Source organism: Bufo bufo, chromosome 5, assembly GCF_905171765.1.
Source record: "Bufo bufo chromosome 5, aBufBuf1.1, whole genome shotgun sequence".
In the NCBI taxonomy this organism is placed as follows: domain Eukaryota; kingdom Metazoa; phylum Chordata; class Amphibia; order Anura; family Bufonidae; genus Bufo; species Bufo bufo.
The window spans coordinates 240,056,050-240,082,273 of NC_053393.1; the positions used below are offsets into that span (position 1 = coordinate 240,056,050).

The following is a 26,224-nucleotide window of genomic DNA, read 5'->3' on the forward strand; positions in this document are numbered from 1 at the left end:
GCGACCAAGGACCTCAGTTCATGTCTGAACTAATGCAGGGGCTCTGTAGGAAAATACAGGTGAACCATATCGTAGCCAGCCCTTACCACCCACAAACAAACGGCCTCTGTGAGCGCTTCAACGGGACGTTGAAGCAGATGCTGAAGACGTTCGTGGAGGCGCAAGGGATGGACTGGGAACGATATCTACCTCACCTGCTATTTGCCTACAGAGAGGTTCCCCAGGAGTCAACCGGGTTTTCGCCCTTTGAACTCCTGTATGGGCGACGAGTAAGAGGTCCCCTAGACCTAATCAGAGAGTCTTGGGAAGGCAAGGTTGCCGGAACGGAAGTCTCTGTAGTGGACTATGTCCTCAGGTTCCGAGACAAAATGGAGTCGCTTGTAGGTCTGGTACAGGAGAATATGGTGCAGGCCCAAAGCAAACAGAAGCAGTGGTAAAACCGCACTGCCCGAGAGAGAATCTACCAGGAGGGGCAGAAGGTCTATGTCCTGCTGCCGATGCGGCAAAACAAACTGCAAGCTGCATGGGAAGGGCCGAACCCCTACTAGATCTGCTAGCTGACACTCGAGAGTTGGAGGTGGACTTAACCCTCAACCCTCAACTCTCGTCCCAGCAGAGATCTCAGCTCTTAGAAGTGTTGACGGCTCACCGTGACACTTTTACAGGGAAACCCGGGAGAACACACCTTGCAGTCCATCATGTGGACACAGGTACACATGCTCCCACAAAGCAGTCCGCCTACCGCGTCTCAATGGAGGTCCAGGCAGACCTCAGGAGGGAGATAGAGGAGATGAAGCAGCTCGGGGTCATTCAGAAATCCCACAGCGCTTGGGCCTCACCGGTGGTTCTGGTCCCGAAGAAAGATCAGACAACCAGGTTCTGTGTGGATTATCGGAAACTGAATGCCATCACAACCTCGGATGCTTACCCCATGCCCAGGATTGATGAACTGTTAGATAAGTTGGCAGGAGCCAGCTACCTGACAATCATGGACCTGAGCAGGGGGTATTGGCAGATTCCCCTGACCTCGGAGGCTCAGGAGAAGTCGGCCTTCATCACCCCTTTCGGCTTACACGAATTTACTGTAATGCCGTTTGGGATGAAGAATGCGCCAGCCACCTTTCAAAGGCTTGTGAATGACTTGCTGGAAGGACTAGAAGAATGTGCTGTCGCCTATTTAGACGACATTGCCGTGTATAGCCCCACGTGGAAGGAGCACCTGGTGCACCTGTCGCAAGTACTGGACAAACTTGCTGCGGCTGGACTAACTGTTAAGCCTAGCAAGTGCCAGCTGGGCATGAATGAGGTCACTTACTTAGGCCACAGAGTAGGAGGAGGCACACTGAGGCCTGAAATAGAGAAGGTGGAAGCCATTACGAGATGGCCAACACCCCTCACCAAGAAACAGGTCATGTCTTTCTTGGGAACGGCCGGGTACTATAGGAAGTTCATCCCGAACTATAGCACCCTGGCCAAGCCTCTGACAGACTTGACCAAGAAGAAGCTGCCCAGGATGGTGTCATGGACGCCGGAATGCGAGCAAGGCTTCCAGGCCCTGAAGGATGCACTAGCCAGTTCTCCTGTGCTTCAGGCCCCAGATTTCACTCGGAAGTTTGTGGTCCACACGGATGCTTCCGCCTTTGGTCTGGGTGCAGTCCTGAGTCAGGTGAACCAGGCCGGGGAGGAGCATCCTGTACTATACCTGAGCCGTAAGTTACTGGCCAGGGAGACCAGCTACTCCACAATAGAGAAGGAGTGTTTAGCTATTGTGTGGTCCCTGCAAAAGCTACAACACTACCTGTATGGACGCAATTTCACAGTGATCACCGATCACAATCCCCTCAGCTGGTTGGCACGTCTCGCAGGAGACAATGCGAAAATGCTGAGATGGAGCCTGATTTTGCAGCAGTACAACTTCACCGTGCAGCACAGAAAAGGTAGTTTACATGGAAATGCCGACGGGTTGTCGCGGCAGGGAGAATCGGCCGGAGACGGCTGGGTTGCTGTAGAATAGGCTTGTGGCCATTTCCCCAGGCAACCTTTTAAAAGAGGGAGGTGTGCCGGCATACATACATAATTCCTCTGGGTAGCCATTTTGTATGCTTCTGGCCTATGTAAAAGAACAGTGAACTCTCATCTTCCTGAAGCCTGGGTCAAGTATGATATAGATGGACACTTTTATTACCACTACTCTGTGAGGCCGGCTATAAAAGGTCATAAAGGCTATACCAGGCCCAGCTCATCTTGTCCTATAAGATAAAGATCAGCTCGCTGTCAAGCCTGGCTGGAGCGTGACGTCATTAATTTCCAGGTCTGGTTTGAGGAGAGCTAATAGCCCTTAATTAGCTCTGGGCATAAAACCAGTCCACTTTCATATTTCAGTTATGAATCAACTTATGCCCTTTCTGACACCAGATCCAGGCTCTACAGAGTATTGTGGTTAATTGGGTATCAAATATGACCAGAGGATGTGATTCTGTAGCTCACCTATGGGTGGTAGAAGAACTACAGGTCCCAGCATTACCGTGTGTGGTCTTATTCTGTATGTAAATAAATAAGGATCGCAAATATGTATTCTGTATAAAAATATGCCGATGTATCAGGGAGATACAGGCTTAAGTATAATCCTCATTGTAGGAACTGAACTTTGATGGGGGTCATAAAACCCTTGGAGGCCAATCCCTAGGCTTCACAGTCACTCTGCTGCCATTGGCTGACAGGAGTAAGTCTCCTGCCCATGGCAGAGTTCATAAAAATCTGTGCACAAGGACAGAGGCGAGAGACCCATGGAACATCACCATACACTTAATTGGACATTGACGGCATATCCCTGTTCAGAAGAACTTTGAGGGTCTCCCCTGATACATACTGAACGCGGTTTGCAAGGATTCAAAAAGGACATATGAACGACCATCTGAAAGCCTCCAGAGAAACTAAGTATTCTTTCACCTTTTTCCCTTTCATTTGAACTGTCGTGATTATTTATATTGTTATTATTATTCTGTAGATTTATAGTCATTTTCATTAGACTTGTATGCACTGCTTTTTACCTCTTATTAAAGATTATAAAATCTAAGTGGCCAAGTCTTCCATATTCTAAGCTGCTGAACAACGTACCTTGCCTTTGAAGAGACGTTACCAGGTAGTTAGTTAAATTGCATTTAGGAATTGTAGCTGGGGGTGATTGACTGCGGTTGGTCAGTAAGTGATATCCGGTTCATCCACTGATCTGTGTGATAGTGAATGACCCGGATAGTCGGCTCGTGGACCGGGAACCCACGTGGTGGCAGTTACCGAAGTGTAGTGGGGGGGTGTTAGCCGAATGGTAATACCCCTGTCACGTGAGGTCTCTGTGTGTGCGCAGACTCCGTCACAGACCACTACGTCAGAGCTGTGGGATCCGGAGCGATCGGATCCATAGTTCGTGACACCTTGAGTAATCACAGTTCCCCTATTAAACTAACCACCAAAAAAATATTGCACAGGAAAGTAAATATATACCAACCAATGCTTTATTGACAATTCATACAAAATGTATAAAAGATAATTGAGTAAAAAATAGCAATGGAAGTCATACAACAGCCTGCCTGTTTACCCTGTGTGTCCCACCATCTACACTTCAGTTGTCTTGTCTGGATCTCAGAAACCTGCATTGACCCATTACTGACTGTTCAATTATACCTGTGTTTTGGGTGTGGTTTCTGTATCTTGAGCTTTTGGTGCCACCAAAGTCCCTGAACCCTGTCGGTCAGCTACCAACTACACCGAGATTATCCCTGGAGGTAGCGGTCCAGTTGCTTCCTTGCAATGAAGGCCAGATCCCTGTACAGGGCTTAAAGGATAAATACCAGGGGAGCACTGGAATAACGCCTTTAGGGTTTAGCCCAAATTCAAACCAGTTATTTGGCACCGTGGGTTCGCACTCACTAATCTATAATAGCAGGGAGAGATCTGTAAAAGGTAAACTTGTCCTGCTCTTCCCAGCCTAGGCCTGTCAGCAGTTTTGCGTAGTATGGCTCCATTCTGTGTTTCTGGGTCCATGCGGGCACACTGCAAAAGATGAGACATGCCCTATTCTTTGTTGCATCTTTTAGATCTTAGACCCATTGAACTCAATGGGTCCGCACTGTGAGGCAGTATGCACATGGCTAGTATCTTTGTTGATCCACAGTTTTTACAGTCGTGTGAATGGAGCCTTAAACAGACTCTTATCGAATGCATACTTATGCACTTATTGCATTTTGACAAAAATCATGGCAAAAACTCAACAAATGTTTTAAAGCCTCATGTAAATATATCTTAAGGGCTTATTTAGTTGACCGTATTTATGTGTCCACATCCGTTCCACAATTTTGCGGAATGAATGTGGACACATTCATTAAAAAAAATGATAGAGCATGTCCTATTCTTGTCTGCAAATTGGCATTTCTATCATAGGGCTGGCCGGGGCGGAATGCACATGGTTGGTGTCCGTGTTTTGCAGAGCCGTAATTTGTGGACTGTCAAACACATACGGTTGTCTGAACAAGCCTTAAGTGACAGGCTGCATCTTCTCCCTGATCTTGTGCTCACTACACACTGACTTTATGATGCAGCTCTTTCCAATTCTATTTCTTGTTTTTCTAAGGTGTTTCTTCTCAAGTTCTGAAAGACTTTTGATCTCATGTTCAGTGCGATCATCCAGGAGCTGCTACATGGAGGAAGGGGTTTCTCCCATTCATGCAGGAAGGTGTGGCCAAAACTGACAAAAGGACTGACACGGAAACGTCCCACTGTTTACTGCACACATATTACAGAGAGCCTTTCTGTTTCCTAGAGCTGGAATCCCAGCTAAACCAGCAGATATGGAGCTTTCTGGGTTTGGGACACTATTATTGGTTTTTGTGCTTTCGTTCCTGGTAATCATGTGGGTCAGAACAAAAGGACAACAACCCAAGTTTCCCCCAGGACCTACTCCTCTACCTCTCTTGGGGAATATTCTGCAAATAGATTTCAAGAACATTGTAGAAGAGTTTGTTCAGGTCAGTTTGAAGAAATGTGTGTTTTTTAAGGACTTGCAGAAAACAAATTCAACATTCAGCTTTAATGTTTGAAGGAGATTGACAAACTGTACTTGTATGAAAAATTATATAAAATTGTAAAAAAAAAAAAAAAAAAGCTTATGCAATTGTGTTAAGGGGGAGGGGTGATACTGCACCATAGGAAAATCCAAAAGCTGGAAAGGTTCTGTCTTCAGTATTTTTTGCAGCTTTACAGGTTTTACTTGTAGCTTAACAAATAATGTTATAGTTTCTTTACTTATTTCTAATATTGTACAGAATTAATCATGTAAGCACAGACATACTGTAAACCTGCTGAAGACATGTGAAAAGTACATTCTTGTCTTCCCCGTAGAATCCCGAAGATATTCTACAATATACAGTTGGATACTTTGGGGTATATTTGGGGTCATGAGGGGATTTTATAAGTCAATTTTGCTCGAGTCCATTTTATTTAATAAATTTGGTGCATCATTCATAAAACATTTGTCTACAGACATTACTTCAGTTTTTTTTCAACTCCCGTACTGGAGTACTGTAAGTTTGCAACTTTGTGGTTTAAAAAAGCCACATTTGATAAACCTGACATACACCTTAAAGGGGTTTTCCCCCAAAAATTTCTAAGTATTTGATGACGTAATCGCGCGGTGATGTCAGCGCAGGTCCTGCTGAATGAAGATAGAAATCTTCTATCTTCATTCAGCAGGACCTGCGCTGACGTCACCGCGCTCACCACGTGGTTTATGTAATCAAAGGTCCTTTGGCAGGTCCTGAAAGAAGAAAAAAGAAGACATGCCAGCTTTGCGAACAACAGGATGAGGTGAGTTATTTTATTTTTTTTAACCCCTAAAGCCACATTTTAGTAAGCATTCTGTATTAAGAATGCTATTATTTTCCCTTATAACCATGTTATAAGGGAAAATAATACAGTAAATTGACTTTTATCAATTTACTTACATCATCTCCTAGCAACCATGCGTGAAAATCACACACCACATCCGCACTTGCTTGCAGATGTTCGCGATTTTCACGCAGACCCATTAATTTCTATGGGGCCTGCGTTGGTGAAAAATGCAGAATATAGAACATGCTGTGATTTTCACGCAACGCACAAGTGATGCGTGAAAATCACCGCTCATCTGAACAGCCCCATTGAAGTGAATGGGTCCGGATTCAGTGCGGGTGTAATGCGTTCACCTCACGCATTGCACCCGCACGGAATTCTCACCCGTGTGAAAGGGGCCTAACAGCTCATAAACACTCATTGTAGCTGAATTGCTTATCAGTTTCATAGAACTGCAGCTTAACTGAGTGTTTATTAGTTAGGGTTACAGAGATAAGGGTTACAGATCCAGCCATCAGGGAAGTTGCCTGACGTATTTAGTGTGAAACAGAGAGCTTGCTAGTCTGCCAATATACTGAAACTGAAAGCTGCAGAAGAAAACACTTGAACATCTTAATGAAGCCCAACTGATGGACTTGTGTCTTTTTTCAATTGTATTAATTATGCAGCTGCAAAAAATATTTTAGGCCAAAATTAGTAGAATGCAATAATTACATTTTTCTCCTCAAATGTTGTACATTTTAATCTGAGTACTTTGGTTCTTGGTTTTTCCTCAGTATTTGTGTGCCTTCTTGTCGTTATTCCCCCCCCCCCCCCTCTGCTTTTCCCTGGTCTGCCACTTTGAGCAGTCGTACAAGTAGGCAGGGAGAGAGGCGAAGGTGAAATTTCGGGTTCACTTGTTCCCCTAGTGACATGTGAATGTCCACCTTTTACCATGTGATTTTAGGTACAACATTATGTACAGATTAATTTTATGACATTTTATTATGGGAGAAAGAAATATTTCTCTGATATGCAGTGCCTATTTGAGATTGACTGATGTAATTTAGTATTTTTATTGATTAACTTAGTTTTTTTTCGTATAAGCTCTAAAAACAAAAAAATGTTCTCTTGATACCAATGTGTCTGCTCCGAATATTTGTACATAGTTTTTTAGTATTTGGTCTTGCTGTGGGCAGGTTTTTACAACTTACGGAGATTTACTCCTAGCAAGTCCTAACTGGATACTGATTGTAGTCCTGAGTCCCCCTTTTGAATGTGTGTTAGTTTGTGATAGTATAAGCTCATATGGATAAATTTATGGCAACTAACAGTCATATTTTTTTTATAAACGAAAAATACAAATGTGATAGCACTCTACATCCAGCAATTTGCCTCCATACTGGATGAGGCATTGGTGTACATTTTGGCCAAAGCGTAGTAAGCCACTCACCGCGTCAAGGTCGCCTCTATTTGAGTGGTCCCTAACTCTAGTTCCTACCTGTTCATGGGCCATGACAGCCACACAAAATCCAGGGAATGCAGGTCAGCGTGCACGCCTAGCACACTCTGCTTTTAACCCCGTCCGGTGCCATTACAGCTTTCATCGGATCCAGGGATGCAAGTACCAACATGCACGCTGAGCCCACCATATACTTCTCCTGGAGCCAAATGACTACTGGTAGGTTCTATATATGCAGACTCAGTTTTATACTGACTTTAAAACCAGCCTCCAGGACAGATTGACTGGTCAGGTGTGCAATGACTCCAAGGAGATCGCCACGCCTCCAATATATACTGCAAAGAAAAATTTTGGGGGAATTGGGTCAGCACAACCTGTATGTGGTGCACATCACTATGGCGAAATACATATACAAACGAAAAATACAAATGTGATAGCACTCTACATCCAGCAATTTGCCTCCATGGTTAAAAGCAGAGTGTGCTTGGCGTGCACGCTGACCTGCATTCCCTGGATTTTGTGTGGCTGTCATGGCCCATGAACAGGTAGGAACTAGAGTTAGGGACCACTCAAATAGAGGCGACCTTGACGCGGTGAGTGGCTTACTACGCTTTGGCCAAAATGTACACCAATGCCTCATCCAGCATGGAGGCAAATTGCTGGATGTAGAGTGCTATCACATTTGTATTTTTCGTTTGTATATGTATTTCGCCATAGTGATGTGCACCACATACAGGTTGTGCTGACCCAATTCCCCCAAAATATTTCTTTGCAGTATATATTGGAGGCATGGCGATCTCCTTGGAGTCATTGCACACCTGACCAGTTAATCTGTCCTTGAGGCTGGTTTTAAAGTCAGTATAAAACTGAGTCTGCATATATAGAACCTAGTGGTAGGTTGTGGTGGCTCACTAGCAAGTAGTTAAGGTATGGTGCTGCAAGCTCATATAGAGGGAATCACCCCACCCTCTCTTAAAGGCAAATGTAGTAATAGAGTAATGAGCGAGCACCCATACACTTGGCAACCAAATTGACATGTGCAGAAAATATTTATTATATCCCCATAAAATACAAGTAATAAAATTTATAAGAACAATGTAGCAATAATATACAACATTACAATCACATATATTGTGGTAGATATGATCAACACTATATTCATATCACTCAATAGTGTCGATAAGTTCAATAATATATATCACACCAAGAAACTTCAAGTATATGCTGTTATTTGGGAAAGAGGGGGTATTATCTTCTAGCGCTCTATCCCAATTTGGGAAACTGAATGTCACTGAAAATGTTGTAGGTGTATTCACTGGGAGCGCAACATGTTCATAAAGTGTCCACAGGAATCCTGATAATGTGAAAAGTCTCTTATAGCTGATCCTTTTATGGTCGATATGAGCTTTGGATTGAAGACTTTAAATCGATATTTGGCTTACCGTTTAGCGTCTGCTGTCTCCCTATTGCTTCAATGGAGCTTTAAATATTTGCCGGTTTATTCAGTCGCTCCATACAGCAAGCTGGTTTAAATTTCGCGGGAGTTCCAAAGATCGCGGGAGTTGCCACTCTGTTCCGCAATTTCCTTTGGTGCAGCTTTCGACGATAAGAATAGTTAATCCTTTACTGTAGAGATTTTCTTCTGTATGGCCATACAGTATTATCGGAGGCTTTTCAATGCAGGTACATCACTTGTTTCACCATACGCGTTACGGGTAGATTCACTCTCCCTTCCTCAGTGGTCGAAGTTTCTTGGTGTGATATATATTATTGAACTTATCGACACTATTGAGTGATATGAATATAGTGTTGATCATATCTACCACAATATATGTGATTGTAATGTTGTATATTATTGCTACATTGTTCTTATAAATTTTATTACTTGTATTTTATGGGGATATAATAAATATTTTCTGCACATGTCAATTTGGTTGCCAAGTGTATGAGTGCTCGCTCATTACTCTATTAATATATAGAACCTACCAGTAGTCATTTGGCTCCAGGAGAAGTATATGGTGGGCTCAGCGTGCATGTTGGTACTTGCATCCCTGGATCCGATGAAAGCTGTAATGGCACCGGACGGGGTTAAAAGCAGAGTGTGCTTGGCGTGCACGCTGACCTGCATTCCCTGGATTTTGTGTGGCTGTCATGGGCCATGAACAGGTAGGAACTAGAGTTAGGGACCACTCAAATAGAGGCGACCTTGACGCGGTGAGTGGCTTACTACGCTTTGGCCAAAATGTACACCAATGCCTCATCCAGCATGGAGGCAAATTGCTGGATGTAGAGTGCTATCACATTTGTATTTTTCGTTTGTATATGTATTTCGCCATAGTGATGTGCACCACATACAGGTTGTGCTGACCCAATTCCCCCAATATTTTTTTTATAGCTTGGATTGAAGTATGGACCGGTCTCCATGGCATATTTAGGGCCTAAGAAGATGGTGATATTGAATGGCTATGATGTGGTAAGAGAAGCTTTCCAGGAGAAAGGTGAAGTATTCAGTGACCGACCAAGACTTGCCATTCCAGAGATGGTTTTCAAAGATCATGGTAAGCCTATTTAATACTAGAAAATTGTATATTATCAAATGAAAAGTACAGTACTGTATGTATACAATCTTTTTATGATACAGGGTTGATCTTCACTAATGGCGAGAGGTGGAAACAAATGAGAAGATTCACCTTAAGTACTTTAAGAAATTTTGGAATGGGAAAAAGAAGTTTGGAAGAACGGGTACAGCAGGAAGCACAGTGTTTAGGACAAGAGTTGCAGAGGAGAACTGGTATTGCAAATTCTTTAAGCTATTTATTTTATACCAGCTTTGCACAGCAATTTGTTTTGTTGCACTTCATGTATGTATTTCATTTGACTCATTTCACACTTCAATAGGAACATTCTTTGATCCCACCTTGTTATTCAGTTTGGCTGTGTCCAATGTTGTCTGCTCCATCGTTTTTGAAGAGCGTTATGATTATGAAGATAAGGATTTTTTAGATATGCTTGTTCTTATGAAGGAGACTTTCCAAATGATTACCTCACCATGGGCTCAGGTTAGTAATACATCAATACAATTCTGAGTAGCACAATGAATGCTAGTATGTCTAGTGCACATTATGGTAGCTTGTGACTTTGCACTAGCAGAGCTGAATGCATTATGCCTCATTCACACATCAGTGTTCAGTCAGTGATTTTGAGCGAAAACCACAGAACAGGTTCAGATCTTTCCCTGGTTTTGGTTCACAATCACTGATTGAAATCACTGACCAAAACACTGACGTGTGAATGAAGCTTTAGGCTGTACAGCTGCAGAGCCGCAGGCAGGGGCGGAGTGGCCATAGACCTTACAGGGAAATTTCCCGGTGGGCCGATGCCCAGGGGGCCGTCTGAACCCTCCTCATGGCCGGCCATTGGATGTTTTTTTAGGATGTATTTTATGTTGCTGGCAGTATTTTGTGAAGGACTGATATTTGGCTCTGTTGGGATGGTATAATGTGCCACAATATGGTATTGCTGGCCCTGTCTTCCATCTATTTGCTGCAAAATCGCTATATTTCCCTTATGGTGTTAGGATGTGGTGTTTTATTCAATAACTCAAACAAATGTCCATTAGGACTAACTTACACCTATTATCCTACACCTCCTAGATCCTAAAACATAACCTTTAATAGTTGATCTTTAATATCATCTATAATAATTTATTAAAATGATCAGCGGTCACTCAGTCTTATATTATACTAGTACTAGCCTCCTGCCTATGATATCTATCTGGAGTGAGACTAATTGGCTTAACTGGCTGCGCGCTGCCAGTATTGGTATAAGCACAATGTGATATGTCTTCCTATATAAATAGGCTAGGTGACCTCACTGCTTAAAAACTAAATGTCCACACGTGGAGAGCGCCGAAAGCTAAGTGCTCTGACATGCGCAACAGGACGCATTGAGCCCTGGGACGTAAGTCCGATAACTAAGTATTGGTGCATGCGTAGATGGAGTATACCAAGTAGATGCGGCGGCGACCAAGTCAGAGGACATGCGCAGTAAAATGGGTCAAAGATAAGCCAGCGTGCAGTATCCCAAAGTCTATGTTTACCAGACATGCGCCGCGCAATTTGATGACACAGCACGGCGCATATCAAGTAAGGGTTAAAGTTGGAGGGGGCGTAGACATCAGCTGACAAGTGGCCTATCAGCCACTGGGAGACGGACGTATGCACCCTCCTAAGCCAGCCCACAATCTATGACATCACAAACGGAAGTGATATAATCCAGCCGAGCCAGTATACGTTCACACTCTGCCCAAACCCCTGAAGACGCCGGAGCACGGCGAAACATGTCGGGGGGCAGTGTGGACATTTAGTTTTTAAGCAGTGAGGTCACCTAGCCTATTTATATAGGAAGACATATCACATTGTGCTTATACCAATACTGGCAGCGCGCAGCCAGTTAAGCCAATTAGTCTCACTCCAGATAGATATCATAGGCAGGAGGCTAGTACTAGTATAATATAAGACTGAGTGACCGCTGATCATTTTAATAAATTATTATAGATGATATTAAAGATCAACTATTAAAGGTTATGTTTTAGGATCTAGGAGGTGTAGGATAATAGGTATAAGTTAGTCCTAATGGACATTTGTTTGAGTTATTCCATCTATTTGGACCCAACTACAGAACAAGGCCACTTTTAGCATTTTTTCCAGGGCCACTTTAAGTTCCCAGTCTGCCCCTGGCCGCAGGGCTTTAGGATAAGTTTACGTGTGGCTCTATCATAGTATGAGTTTATTGTGAAAATGCTAAATCAAATGAACCACCAGTTCCCATGTTTGAGTAAATCTTATTGCTCTCTAACAGACAGTCACTTCTCCAGAATAACTAATAGGCTCAAATAGGTTATGAATAATAGGGTAAGTTTATCATGAGTGTAATTTTTAAGTGTTTTCAGGCTGTGTTGACCTAACATGTGCCAAATTTATTAAATGTCCCATGTTTGATAAATTTGGTACATATTTAAAAATGGCAATTGTAAAAGGAAATAAACAGTAAGGCACTCACAGGTTCAAAATGTCTTCTATTGATTGTATATCAAGCCATTAAAAGGCAGGGATCCAGGATAGTGAGACTCCTCCATAATACATTTAAAAGTATTATGATAAAGTGAAAGGCAATCTGCAGGCATCATGTTATAGAGGAGCTGAGCAGATTGAGAGATGTTCACAGGGGTGGTCTTACGTTAGGAAAAACCGAAATATACAGTACAGACCAAAAGTTTGGACACACCTTCTCATTCAAAGAGTTTTCTTTATTTTCATGACTATGAAGGCATCAAAACTATGAATTAACACATGTGGAATTATATACATAACAAACAAGTGTGAAACAACTGAAAATATGTCATATTCTAGGTTCTTCAAAGTAGCCACCTTTTGCTTTGATTACTGCTTTGCAAACTCTTGGCATTCTCTTGATGAGCTTCAAGAGGTAGTCCCCTGAAATGGTCTTCCAACAGTCTTGAAGGAGTTCCCAGAGATGCTTAGCACTTGTTGGCCCTTTTGCCTTCACTCTGCGGTCCAGCTCACCCCAAACCATCTCGATTGGGTTCAGGTCTGGTGACTGTGGAGGCCAGGTCATCTGGCGCAGCACCCCATCACTCTCCTTCATGGTCAAATAGCCCTTACTTTCAAAGTTTTCCCAATTTTTCGGCTGACTGACCTTCATTTCTTAAAGTAATGATGGCCACTCGTTTTTCTTTACTTAGCTGCTTTTTTCTTGCCATAATACACATTCTAACAGTCTATTCAGTAGGACTATCAGCTGTGTATCCACCTGACTTCTCCTCAACGCAACTGATGGTCCCAACCCCATTTATAAGGCAAGAAATCCCACTTATTAAACCTGACAGGGCACACCTGTGAAGTGAAAACCATTTCAGGGGACTACCTCTTGAAGCTTATCAAGAGAATGCCAAGAGTGTGCAAAGCAGTAATCAAAGCAAAAGGTGGCTACTTTGAAGAACCTAGAATATGACATATTTTCAGTTGTTTCACACTTGTTTGTTATGTATATAATTCCACATGTGTTAATTCATAGTTTTGATGCCTTCAGTGTGAATCTACAATTTTCATAGTCATGAAAATAAAGAAAACTCTTTAAAAGAGAAGGTGTGTCCAAACTTTTGGTCTGTACTGTATGTATAAATTACAAATTTTACTGAATCTTTTCCCACAAAAACATATATAAATATTTTCAGCTTCTCCTGTTGCCTGTAGATTACACTGCATTTTGTGGTTACAGGTCCTCTTTAACCATGAGCTTTTACAAGGGGCGTAGCTAAAGGCTCATGGGCCCCGATGCAAGAGTTCAGCTTGGGCCACCCTTCCCTCAGTGCTTTGTGGCCAGGGAAGCACATAGCGTTTCTGCTGCCTGAGGCAAAAATTTAAATGGCACACTAGCCTCCCCCCTCCCCATAATGAATTTTTGACCTTACCCCTTCCCTCCAGCCAGAGGTGTAACTTGATCAGCATGCACTTTCTATAATACCAGTGTCTTCTTATGCACTGCAAGGGTCTTTGGGCCCCCAGGCTCCTGGGCCCGGTAGCGACTGCTACCTCTGCACCCCCTATAGCTATGCCCCTGGCTCTTACACTCATAACATTCTTTCACAAGCTCAATTAATCTCAAAGCACCTTCCCCAGTCCTCACTGAGATACTCTTCTCTTTAAAGGTTATGAACACCTTCAGGGGCCATTTTTGTTATTGCCTTTTTCTCATTTTGGGCTGAATACTTTTCTCAATTGGTCTATTAAAAAAAAAAAGAAAAAGTTTTTGTGCTATAGGGTTAAAGGGGTATTCCCATGACAGACAATGGGGGCATAATGCTAGGATATGCCTCTATTGTCTGATAGGTGCGGGTCCTACCTCTGGGACCCGCACCTACAACGAGAATGGAGCGGGGCTGGAAACTACCATCAAGCACTACTCCCCGCTGCTCCCATATAAGTGAATGGGAGCGCACCGCGCATGCACGGCCCCCGCTCCCGTTGATTTCTATGGGGCCGACGGAAATAGCCGAGGCAGCACTCAGCTATTTTCGGCGGCCCCATAGAAATGAATTGAGTGCGGCTGCGCATGCGCAGTGGGCCCTCCACTACCTTCCCGGCTCCGTTCTCCGTGTAGGTGTGGGTCCCAGAGGAGGGACCCGCATATATCAATGGGGGCATATTCTAGCAATATGCCCCCATTGTCTGTGATGGCAAAACCCCTTTAAATTTCAGCCTACTTGTAGAGTATCTTAGTTTCAGTTTTACACAGAGTTGTATCATGTTGCTGTTCTGCAGTTTAATAAGAATTTAGCTATAATGAGTGTGAGGAATATGGGTTAATATTTACTGTCAGCCATGTCCCCACACCCACTGTAACGGACCGTTTCAGCAGACAAGGGGTTAAAATCCGTTTAGGCGATAGGCCCCTTTCTGAGAGACAGGCACAGCTACTGCAGAACACCAAACTCCCGAACTGGATACAAAATAGCACTCCAAACTTGGACCTCACGAATAGCTGCTAGCAGACGAACAGGAATCAGCTTACACTCCTGGCAATCAGTCTCTAACAGCATACAGTAAATCCCCCCAATAACGAGACAAGGCTCCGTGTTGAGGGTCAAGCAGTGGTCTGAGGTCTGGCACACCCAGCCTGGTTTTTATTACAGTTGTTGCAAATACAGGTCCGCCCACAGGGAGGTATAAAACAACCAAGCCCATCTGGTGTACACGCCCCTAGGGGACCAGAAGGAAGACTGGGACACAGGACAGATATGCAGAGACAATACATCCCCACAATGCATCATGGTTTCCTCCTCTCTGCCCTGGAGACACCCGAGGAGCAATGCAATTATCTCTCAAGACAAAGGGAAATCACCAATACACATGTGGGAACAACAGGACAGACATCACCATTTAAACACACAATGGGACAATGGCACAATGGGACAATAGAAACACACCCAGCATATTCCTCCCCTCTGTCTATCCACTCAACTATCTCCCAAGCTGACAAGCTATACTTATTATAAATTGTTACAACTTTGTGAGTTTACATTGTCCATACATATAACTTACATCAATTTAACCAGTATAACCTGGGGACAAACCTATCCAAAATTCACTTGAATAGGTTCAGGGGTTTAAAAGTTAGTATGGGCCATAATCCTGAGGCAAGAGGCCAGCAGCCAGGCCCCTCCAAAACCCAGTAGCGAGGTTGGTTTCGCCACACATCTCCCCCTCCCAGGGAAGGCTAACCAGGTACCTGACCTCATGGTCAGTACCTGAGTTAGTCTGGCAGTCCACCCACAACCCAATACTGGACCTGTTGAATTTGGTAGCCTGTCTCTGTCCAGTGAGTCCACCAAGGTTGTGTTGGTAGCTGGTACTCCCGGTCTCTTTGTTGCTCCCTGGCTTGGAGTGGAGGTTGCTTTGTGGGCAGGTATCAGCGGTACTCTGCCCGGTTGCCAGCGTTACCATGGAAGAAGCCTGGTTGGAGCCTGGTTGTTGGAGGGGGAGACCGACTGTCTCTACCACCTGTGCTGTAAGTGCAGAGACCACGGTCCCATCTGCACTGTTGTGGGGCTTACTGTCTCCCCCTGGTGCGTTAAGCTGCCGCTGGGGAGAGGGGGTAACGAGCTCCTCTCCCATACATACTTCCTGCCGCTGGGGAGGGCGACCGACCGTCTCCGCTCCCAATACAGTGTCCTGCTGCTGGGGAAAGGAGACTGGGCTCTCTATTCCCTGCTGGACACTCTGCCGCTGGGGGACAGGACCGACTGTCTCTGCCCCCTGTAACTCCGCCTGCCGCTGGGGAATGGAGACTGGGCTCCCAATTCCCGGCACATCACTCGGCCGCTGGGGAATGGAGACTGGGCTCCCAATTCCCTGTACATCACTCGGCCGCTGGGGAATGGAGACTGGGCTCCCAATTCCCAAAAAATCATGCTGCTGCTGGGGGGCAGGGACAACTACCTCTGCCCCCTGTAACTCAGCCTGCCGTTGGGGAGGGAGGACGCTGCTCTCCTCTCCCTGCATTTCACACTGCCTTCCCAGCATATCACCCTGCTGCTGGGGGGCAGGAACAACTACCTCTGCCCCCTGTAACTCAGCCTGCCGCTGGGGAGGGAGGACGCTGCTCTCCTCTCCCTGCACTTCACACTGCCTTCCCGGCATATCACTCTGCTGCTGGGGGGCAGGAACAACTACCTCTGCCCCCTGTAACTCAGCCTGCCGCTGGGGAATGGAGACTGGGCTCCCAATTCCCTGCAATTCACACTGCCGCTAGGGAATGGAGACTGGGCTCCCAATTCCCTGCTGGAGACTCTGCCGCTGGGGAGAGGAGACTGAGCTCTCTCTGTCCCGCAACTGTAACTTCCGATGGAGGTCCACCCAACGTGGCAGCTGACCGTCACCTTCTGCCCGGTATAGTAGGGTCTTGAACACTAGACTCCTCACAAACTTCACGAATTTCTCAGCTGGATTGGGTCCGAAGAAGTTCAGCCGCAACCACATCATATGGTCAAATTCCTCAACAGAGTATCTGTACTCCACTGCTGGTTCCATCCTGGTGCTTTTAGGGTCGCTGTACAGAGACATGCGTTGCCCTTAAGTTGTAAAATCCAAAGAAATGGTGTCTCCTGTAGCTGTCCTTCTGGCTGTAGGAATGATCCCGCTGCTTGCCACCAATGTAACGGACCGTTTCAGCAGACAAGGGGTTAAAATCCGTTTAGGCGATAGGCCCCTTTCTGAGAGACAGGCACAGCTACTGCAGAACACCAAACTCCCGAACTGGATACAAAATAGCACTCCAAACTGGGACCTCACGAATAGCTGCTAGCAGACGAACAGGAATCAGCTTACACTCCTGGCAATCAGTCTCTAACAGCATACAGTAAATCCCCCCAATAACGAGACAAGGCTCCGTGTTGAGGGTCAAGCAGTGGTCTGAGGTCTGGCACACCCAGCCTGGTTTTTATTACAGTAGTTGCAAATACAGGTCCGCCCACAAGGAGGTATAAAACAACCAAGCCCATCTGGTGTACACGCCCCTAGGGGACCAGAAGGAAGACTGGGACACAGGACAGATATGCAGAGACAATACATCCCCACAATGCATCATGGTTTCCTCCTCTCTGCCCTGGAGACACCCGAGGAGCAATTCAATTATCTCTCAAGACAAAGGGAAATCACCAATACACATGTGGGAACAACAGGACAGACATCACCATTTAAACACACAATGGGACAATGGCACAATGGGACAATAGAAACACACCCAGCATATTCCTCCCCTCTGTCTATCCACTCAACTATCTCCCAAGCTGACAAGCTATACTTATTATAAATTGTTACAACTTTGTGAGTTTACATTGTCCATACATATAACTTACATCAATTTACCAATATAACCTGGGGACAAACCTATCCAAAATTCACTTGAATAGGTTCAGGGGTTTAAAAGTTAGTATGGGCCATAATCCTGAGGCAAGAGGCCAGCAGCCAGGCCCCTCCAAAACCCAGTGGCGAGGTTGGTTTCGCCACACCCACTATTTGCTGAAAGGTAGCAGTGGTAGTGAGCTCCACAGGGGTCCTGTCTTCAAGCAAGCCACTTGTTTACAAATTCACATGTCCTTCAGTCAGCCAGGAACCCAGCCAATCAAACAGGAAAAGCGTCCCTGCAGGGGGTCTAAGCCATTCCCCAGTTCAATGAAATCTAGCAGACAGCCTGGAACCAGCGATTTATAAGAAATTATGAATCGCCTGGCCATCACAGGCGCAAACCAGATACATATTTGTGTCCCTGTGGCCACGACGAACAGGTCTGTGGTCATGGTTTGGTGGTGGGATGCCAGGGAAGGGAGATATACATATCTCCCCACAGACACTAAATAACGGTACCATGCTTGGACTCTACTTGTAGCCGGAACCCATGCGATCTGTTGGTCCCAGACCCATCCCTCTGTGATGTTCTGGTCTGGAGCTATGAACCCTAAAGGGTTTTGTGGGTCATTTAATGCCAGCCCAGAAGAGGGGGAGTGGACCCTTCCCAGAGGAGGGGCCGACTACAGTTTAAAAGGCTTGTGCCAGCAAGCGGGCGTATCTTTTCTCTGAAGGAGGGTCACATCATGCCATGTGTTTAGAGGGACCTGCAACCAGCTGACATCACTGCCCTCCATGTGAATACAGCAAAGGACTAATCATAACCCAAAGGAACATTTATCTACCCGGTAACTGAGTTGTACTCTGTGTAATCCTGTTTGTACCATACTACATGTATTCATAACCTCAGACCACTGTATATATTATTTTTGTATAGTGTGTTATCTAGTGTGCCCTTAAGGCAATTAAATATATAATTTAATCTTGTGCTGTCTTGTATCTCGATCACGAATCCCCACGTCCATGTTTCAGCGTAGTTATTAGCTACCACGGGTTGGTTTCTCACCCTGTATAATCCCGTTAGCGGACTGGGCTTATATAAAACGAGAAGCTGGTGGCAATATACCCGGGCTTAGAAAGTGCTGTTTCACTGTGGCAGTGAAAAGGCTCTCTCAGCTTGTTGACTCTCTGTGCCCACGTAGACACGAGGTGTCTGTGTAAACTGTACCAAGCTGACCTTACATGCTCCTCTGGGAGGGTGTAACGTCATGTCTTGGTAGCCAGTGACCATACCGCGTTTCGTGAGCTCGACGTAGTTGACGTCAAGCGGGCACGAGGGGTGGTATCCCTTATAATAAGCATTTATGAGCTGCCAGGAATTCAGAGATAAGGGCTATACATAGCCATCAGAAGAGCAACATGACGTTCACTGTAAGACTGAAACTAAGATACTATACAGCTACACTGAAATTTAACCCTGTAGCACAAAAACGGCTGAAACTTTTTAATAAATAGTTGAAAAGATGATTTTTAACCCAAAAAGAGTAAAATTCACTCTTAAACAAAATTGCCCCAAAGAAGTTTATATCCTTTAAATCTAACAAACATGGTTTTGCCTAGGCAAAGCATTTAAGACTGGCATTTGCTGTTTGTTTTTGCCTGTGATTTTGTTCCTGACTCCTGTTAGTTCTGTGTGCTCTTAACTGTGCTGCATTTCTTTTGGCCCCTCCTATGTATTGACTTTAGCTTGTCTCTTGATTAACCTCTTGTGTACTGATTTGACTGGAATTGTCTCTCCTGGTGAACTGATTTAGGCTTATCTCTGGAGTATCTTGTTTACCCTGATATGGTCCATGTGACTTTCCTGGCTTCGAATCTTGCTTGTAATTAATTACATAGATACATAGTTAAAAGGGTTGAAAAAATACATAAGTCCATCAAGTTAAACTAAGAGATAGGTTGTGAATCCTGCTAATCCTTGGCATCTGATAGGTCTGTTACCTGTGAATTCACATCTGTTTTCTGACAACTTACTCACTTTGCAGACGTAACTTTGGTCCCTAGCAGGGAAGTTCATGTGACCTCACTGCAGTCTCTTCCGAACATTTAGGGTTAGCCTTAGACCTGCTAATATGGATTGATAAAGAAATACAGTATAGGTAGCAGAAGACAGTTTACTGGTGGTGGTCTCGGGCCCTGACCCTGTATCCTTCCTCAACTCTGTATCTTAACAAAGGCTGTCTTTGTCACGAGTGTTTCAAAAGTGAACAGAGTGACGTAAATTCACAAAAAGCTGCAATTTTTGGTGCCAACATGGCTTTGCACAAAAATGTGTGACTTTTTGTTGCAATATTTCTGGTGCAGGTAGGGGATAACTATTAGATCGATGGGCTTCCTATTAGTGGGACCCTGACTGATTAGGAGAAAAGGTATCCTGTAACCAGTGGAGCCCCACGGAATGATCAGAATGACTTGTCAGGCATGCAAGCACCTGCTCAGTTCATTTCTATGGGAGTTCTCAAGATAGTGTATAGTGCTTGGCTATCTCTGTAACTCCCATAGAAATTAATGGAGTGGCTGCTCAGTTCATTTTGAGGGGTTCCATGAGGGGAAGGGGTCCATGTTCTCGTGGTCAGTGGGGGTCCCAGCAGTAGGACCCCCACTGAACTAATAGTTATGCCCTATCCTGTGGATAGGGGATACATTTACATAACCAGATTACCCCTTTAATATCTGATCAGTGAGGGTCTGCCATTTCCACCAATCAGCTGTTTGAGAGGCTGTGGCAATTGCGTGATGTAGAGGACCAAACTAATGAATTTAAAAGCTCCAAATTACTAGTGAATTTTTAGAAAGAAAAAAGTGCATGTGTTCTGTGACGATCTATTTGTGGTCAAGAGGACCATATACTATTCTTGAAAAGGGACCCGTCCCTGAGAAACCAAAGTACTGGAAGCTTTTTGTCAAGAAGAATTGATATCTTTACCGCATGAAAAAATAAAGAGCTTCTTTCACAAATATCACAAAATATTGTAAGCCATTTTGATGCTAAATTGACTTTTGAACAGGACCATTGTATTTTCCTTCTTGCAAAGGCATGTGCAATGGTTGTGTTTTTCTGTGATGCTGACTAGTATAATCGGGAACACTCATAAAAAATTCTGCCTTATGAGAAAAACTGAGTATTGATTTACAAAATATGCATATGTTTGAAAAAATCTAATCTAGAACATTTGTTTTTCATAGATGTTTGATTTAGCTCCAAACTTGTTAAAGCACTTACCTGGCCCACAAAACAAACTTTTCAAAAACTTTGACAAACTGAGAAAGTATGTTATGGAGAAAATAAAGGCACACGAGGAAACTCTGGATGAGAACTGTCCAAGAGATTATATCGATTGTTTTCTCATAAGAATGAGTCAGGTAAGTTTGGCTTAGTTCATAGCAAATGAAGTTGGCAGGGTAGTTTGCTCCCAAACTTCTCATTGCATCTAACAGAATGTATTGATTAAACACTTGTTGACTGTGTGACCTACACTGGTTCTTGAAAGTTAGTGAACCCTTCAGAATTTTATGCATAAATTTGACCTGAAAGTACATCAGATTTTCAAGTCCTAAACTTAGTCCCTACTAACATAACAGAGTTGAATCTGTTTTGTACTGAGGAATGGGCAAACATTTTTCCAAGCTGATGTGCAGGACTAATCAACAATTACTTAATGTTTACATCTATTGATGCACAGCGAAGTGACACCAGATACTGAAAGCAGAGGTTTACAGATACTGAAAGCAGAGGTTTACATACTTTTGCCATTCACAGACATGTGATATTGGCAAATTTTTCTTAATAAAAAAAGATCAAGTCTAATATTTTTGACTAATTTGCTTGATTTGGTTATCTTTATCTATTTTTAGGGCGTGTGAAAATCTGATTGTAGTTTTAGGTCAAATTTATGCAGAAAGATAGAAAATTTTGCAGAGTTTTCAAACTTTCAAGTACCACCGTACGTAGATTTCTAAAAAGTGGCGCAGATTGGCACAATTTGGTGCAACTAGGGTTCTTACATTTTTTCCACCTCACTTGAAAAGGGGGTAGGTTTACAGGAAGGGGCAGGACTTTTTTGGGAAAGGGGGCATGACATAAAATATGTTTTTCATCAAAATTGCCACAATTCTAGCGTAAAGTTTTGTCTCAAAGTAAGCGGACCAATAGTTAGTGGTCTAGCTATACATCACATACATCATCCAGTCTGAGTCATGGTGATAAATCTGGGGCAGGTGTAAGCAGCCTAAGTTTATGCCATCTACAGGATTAGTAAATCTGCTCCACAGTGTTGATTTCAATACATTATACTGTGTGGGCTATTGTGATAAACTATGAAAATAATAATTTACATTTTATTATCTTCTTCGTAGGAAAAAGACAATCAAATTACAGAATTTAACTATGAAAATCTCATTGCCAATCTTATACACCTGTTTTTGGCTGGGACAGAAACCACCAGCACCTCATTGAGATATTCGATCATCATTCTGCTAAAATACCCAAACATTGCAAGTAAGTGACCAGCACATTATGTTAGCATAATTATGGTGGTTATTGTAGAAAAAAGAAGCTCAAATATTATCAGCTTTAGTGGCTTAATTTGAGGAACACAAGTAAAGTGATGAAAAGGTTAAATATTTGCTTAAAGGAGTACCCCCCTCTCCATATGGCCTGACTGTAAACCTATTCTAGTTTTCCCAAGTGCTCAACAACTCTTCTCTAGACTACTATTTGTTCCATTGTCCATCTATGGAGTTCTGCAGCTCTCTCATGGGCTTGTGTCTATATGCTGGCAGTCTGCCAGTACTACATTGATGAAGACTTCCCTTCCCATACTTTTCATGCTGCTGTGCAGCTCACTTGGGAGAGCACCCAGTACATGGCCAATCAGCTGCAAGCACCACCGTACTCTCTGCCTCTTTATTTTACTGACAGCTGGCAAATGCTGAGTACTTGCACTGGGTATTGTAACCAGTGTGTGCAGACATTGCATAGGCTTCCCAATCATCCAGAGGTCTAAAACACATTATATGTACATAAAGTGTATTTGTTTCCTCCACTGCCTTATACTGCCCTTTTTTTCAGTAGATATACATATGAATAAGGCCTCATGCACACGACCGTTTTTTTTTTTTTACGGTCCGCAAAAACGGGGTCCGTAGGTCCGTGATCCGTGACCGTTTTTTCGTCCGTGGGTCTTCCTTGATTTTTGGAGGATCCACGGACATGAAAAAAAAGTCGTTTTGGTGTCCACCTGGCCGTGCGGAGCCAAACGGATCTGTCCTGAATTACAATGCAAGTCAATGGGGACGGATCCGTTTGACGTTGACACAATATGGTGCAATTGCAAACGGATCCGTCCCCCATTGACTTTCAATGTAAAGTCAGGAGTCCCTTTTATACCATCAGATCGGAGTTTTCTCCAATCCGATGGTATATTTTAACTTGAAGCATCCCCATCACCATGGGAACGCCTCTATGTTAGAATATACTGTCGGATATGAGTTACATCGTGAATCTCAAATCCGACAGTATATTCTAACACAGAGGCGTTCCCATGGTGATGGGGACGCTTCAGGTTAGAATATACTAAAAGAACTGTGTACATGACTGCCCCCTGCTGCCTGGCAGGTGCTGCCAGGCAGCAGGGGGCAGGCCCCCCCCCCTGTTTTTAACTCATTGGTGGCCAGTGCGGCCGGCCCCCCTCCCCCCTGTAGTTAACTCTTTGTTGTCCAGTGCGGCCGGCCCCCCTCCCTCCCCTGTAGTTAACTCATTGGTGGCCAGTGGGCCCCCCTCCCTCCCCTGTAGTTAACTGTTTGTTGTCCAGTGCGGCTGGCCCCCCCTCCCTCCCCTGTAGTTAACTCGTTGGTGGCCAGTGGGCCCTCCCCCCTCCCTCCCCCTCCTAATTAAAATCTCCCCCCCTATCATTGGTGGCAGCGGAGAGTACCGATCAGAGTTCCAGTTTAATCGCTGGGGCTCCGATCGGTAACCATGGCAACCATGGCGCATTGCTTAATGACCTGTCACTTACCAGTAGGAGGAGCTCCCGGCCGGACACAGACATCGCAGCTCGCAGGTAAGTATAATGCTTCTACAAATTGCTAAGTAACCATGGCAACCGGGACTGCAGTAGCGTCCTGGTTGCCATGGTTACCGATCGGAGCCCCAGCGATTAAACTGGGACTCCGATCGGTACTCTCCGCTGCCACCAATGATAGGGGGGGAGATTTTAATTAGGAGGGGGAGGGAGGGGAGAGGGCCCACTGGCCACCAACGAGTTAACTACAGGGGAGGGAGGGGGGGGCCGGCCGCACTGGACAACAAAGAGTTAACTACAGGGGAGGGAGGGGGGCCCACTGGCCACCAACGAGTTAACTACAGGGGAGGGAGGGGAAGGCCGGCCGCACTGGCCACCAATGTGTTAACTACAGGGGGGGGGGGCTGCCCCCTGCTGCCTGGCAGCACCTGCCAGGCAGCAGGGGGCAGTCATGTACACAGTTCTTTTAGTATATTCTAACCTGAAGCGTCCCCATCACTATGGGAATGCCTCTGTGTTAGAATATACTGTCGGATCTGAGTTTTGAAGTGAAAACTCAGCTCTGAAAAAGCTTTTATGCAGACGGATCTTCGGATCCGTCTGTATGAAAGTAACCTACGGCCACGGATCACGGACACGGATGCCAATCTTGTGTGCATCCGTGTTCTTTCACGGACCCATTGACTTGAATGGGTCCGTGAACCGTTGTCCGTCAAAAAAAATAGGACAGGTCATATTTTTTTGACGGACAGGATACACGGATCACGGTCTCGGCTGCAAATGGTGCATTTTCCGATTTTTCCACGGACCCATTGAAAGTCAATGGGTCCGCGAAAAAAAAAGGACAACGGTCGTGTGCATGAGGCCTAACAGTGCAGACAGGAACCATCTAGAGCACTACTAACATATTGCTGTGACAAAAAAAATAAAAACACAATGCAACAGCATAGTGCCATACTCACTATAGAAAATATACTAGTGCTAATGCTACATTATAAATGTGAGATTCTTGGCAAATACATTTTTAAAAAAAATATTTGTGTCTGTCCGCCAACAACAAGGTGATCTCTTTAGGACAGGAACCTCTCCTGGTGACAAATGTCCTCCATAAATGCTGGGAGAAAAGCTACAGCTTTATACTTGCATTAAATAAAATCAGCCTATGGGACGGACAGGTTAATCAGGATTGTACGACCAATGGAGTCAGCCATACCTCCAATGCAGACAGCATAGAAAAAAAATGGGGGTTAGTCTGCACATCCCAATGCGCAAGTGCATGTCACCATGGCTGAAAGCACAAAAGCAAAAACAAACACAATGCAATCACTCTGCAAACACAAATAATAAAGTAAATACAATAGTGCCATACTCACTACAGAAGATGCTCATGCTACATTATAAATTTGAGGTTCTTGGCAAATACATTTTTTACAAAATTATTTGTGTCTGTCTGCCAACGACAAGGTGATCTCCTTAGGACATGAACCTACACTAAATATTACCTCCTCTGGTGCCATACTGACCTCCATTAAATTCAGGGAATGCAGGTTCCATGTGCATTCTGAGCCCACACTGTATTATACCTCTCCTAGTATATTTTATATGGCACTAAGGGGAAGCATTAATGTGAGGGGGGACTAAGGGGCATAACTTATGTGTGGGGGCACTTAGGGGGGCACACTACTGTGTATAGGCACTAAAGAGGTGTAACTCCTATGTGGAGGCAATAACAGGGTATTCTACTGTGTAGTGGAACTAAGGGGGAGCACTACTGTGAGGGGTTGACTAAGGGGGCATAACTGCATAATAAGATTTTACTGTGTGTGGGGGCACTTAGGGGGCATGATTAATGCATGGGGGTACTAAGGTGGCATTACTATCTGTGTGAGGGCACTAATGGCATTTCACTGTGTGGGGGGCACTAAGGGGGCATAATTACTCTGTGGGGGAACTAAGGGGACATGATTACTGTGTGTGGGGGAACTAAGGGGGCATAACTACTGTGTGGGGGCACTAAGGGGGCATAACTACTGTGTAGGGGCACTAAGGGGTATTCTACTGTAAACATTCTACTAAAGGGGCATAACAACTGTGAGAGGGGACTAAGGGGGTATAACTACTGTGAGGGGGGCTAAGAGGGCATAACTACTGTGTAAGGGCACTAAGAGCCATAATTAATTGTGAGGGTACTAAGAGGGCATTCTGCTGTGTGGGGATAGTAAGGGGGCATAACTACTGTGTGGGGGCACCAAATGGGGCATTGTACTGTGTGGGGGTACTAAGGAGGCACAACTATGTGGGTCACTAAAAAGGTATAACTACAGTGACATTCTACTGTGTGCGTGCACTAACAGGGCATTCTACTGTGTGGGGGTCTACTATTTTGGGGG

The 26,224-nt window shown here is 44.5% G+C and overlaps 1 protein-coding gene across 2 annotated transcripts in view; it reads left to right on the forward strand.

The window, feature by feature from the left end:
- Positions 1–4,771: 4,771 nt before the first annotated feature.
- Positions 4,772–26,224, forward strand: part of LOC121001119 (cytochrome P450 2C42-like) — a 35,778-nt gene continuing 14,325 nt past the window's right edge. The window contains exons 1-6 of one of the 2 annotated variants that reach the window (XM_040432052.1): positions 4,772–5,021; positions 9,720–9,882; positions 9,966–10,115; positions 10,223–10,383; positions 20,998–21,174; positions 22,168–22,309. In XM_040432052.1, the coding sequence (XP_040287986.1) occupies positions 4,845–5,021; positions 9,720–9,882; positions 9,966–10,115; positions 10,223–10,383; positions 20,998–21,174; positions 22,168–22,309 (970 nt within the window). In that variant the 5' untranslated portion in view covers positions 4,772–4,844. The remainder of the gene's footprint in view (positions 5,022–9,719; positions 9,883–9,965; positions 10,116–10,222; positions 10,384–20,997; positions 21,175–22,167; positions 22,310–26,224) is intronic. The other variant, XM_040432051.1, reaches the window with a different exon arrangement.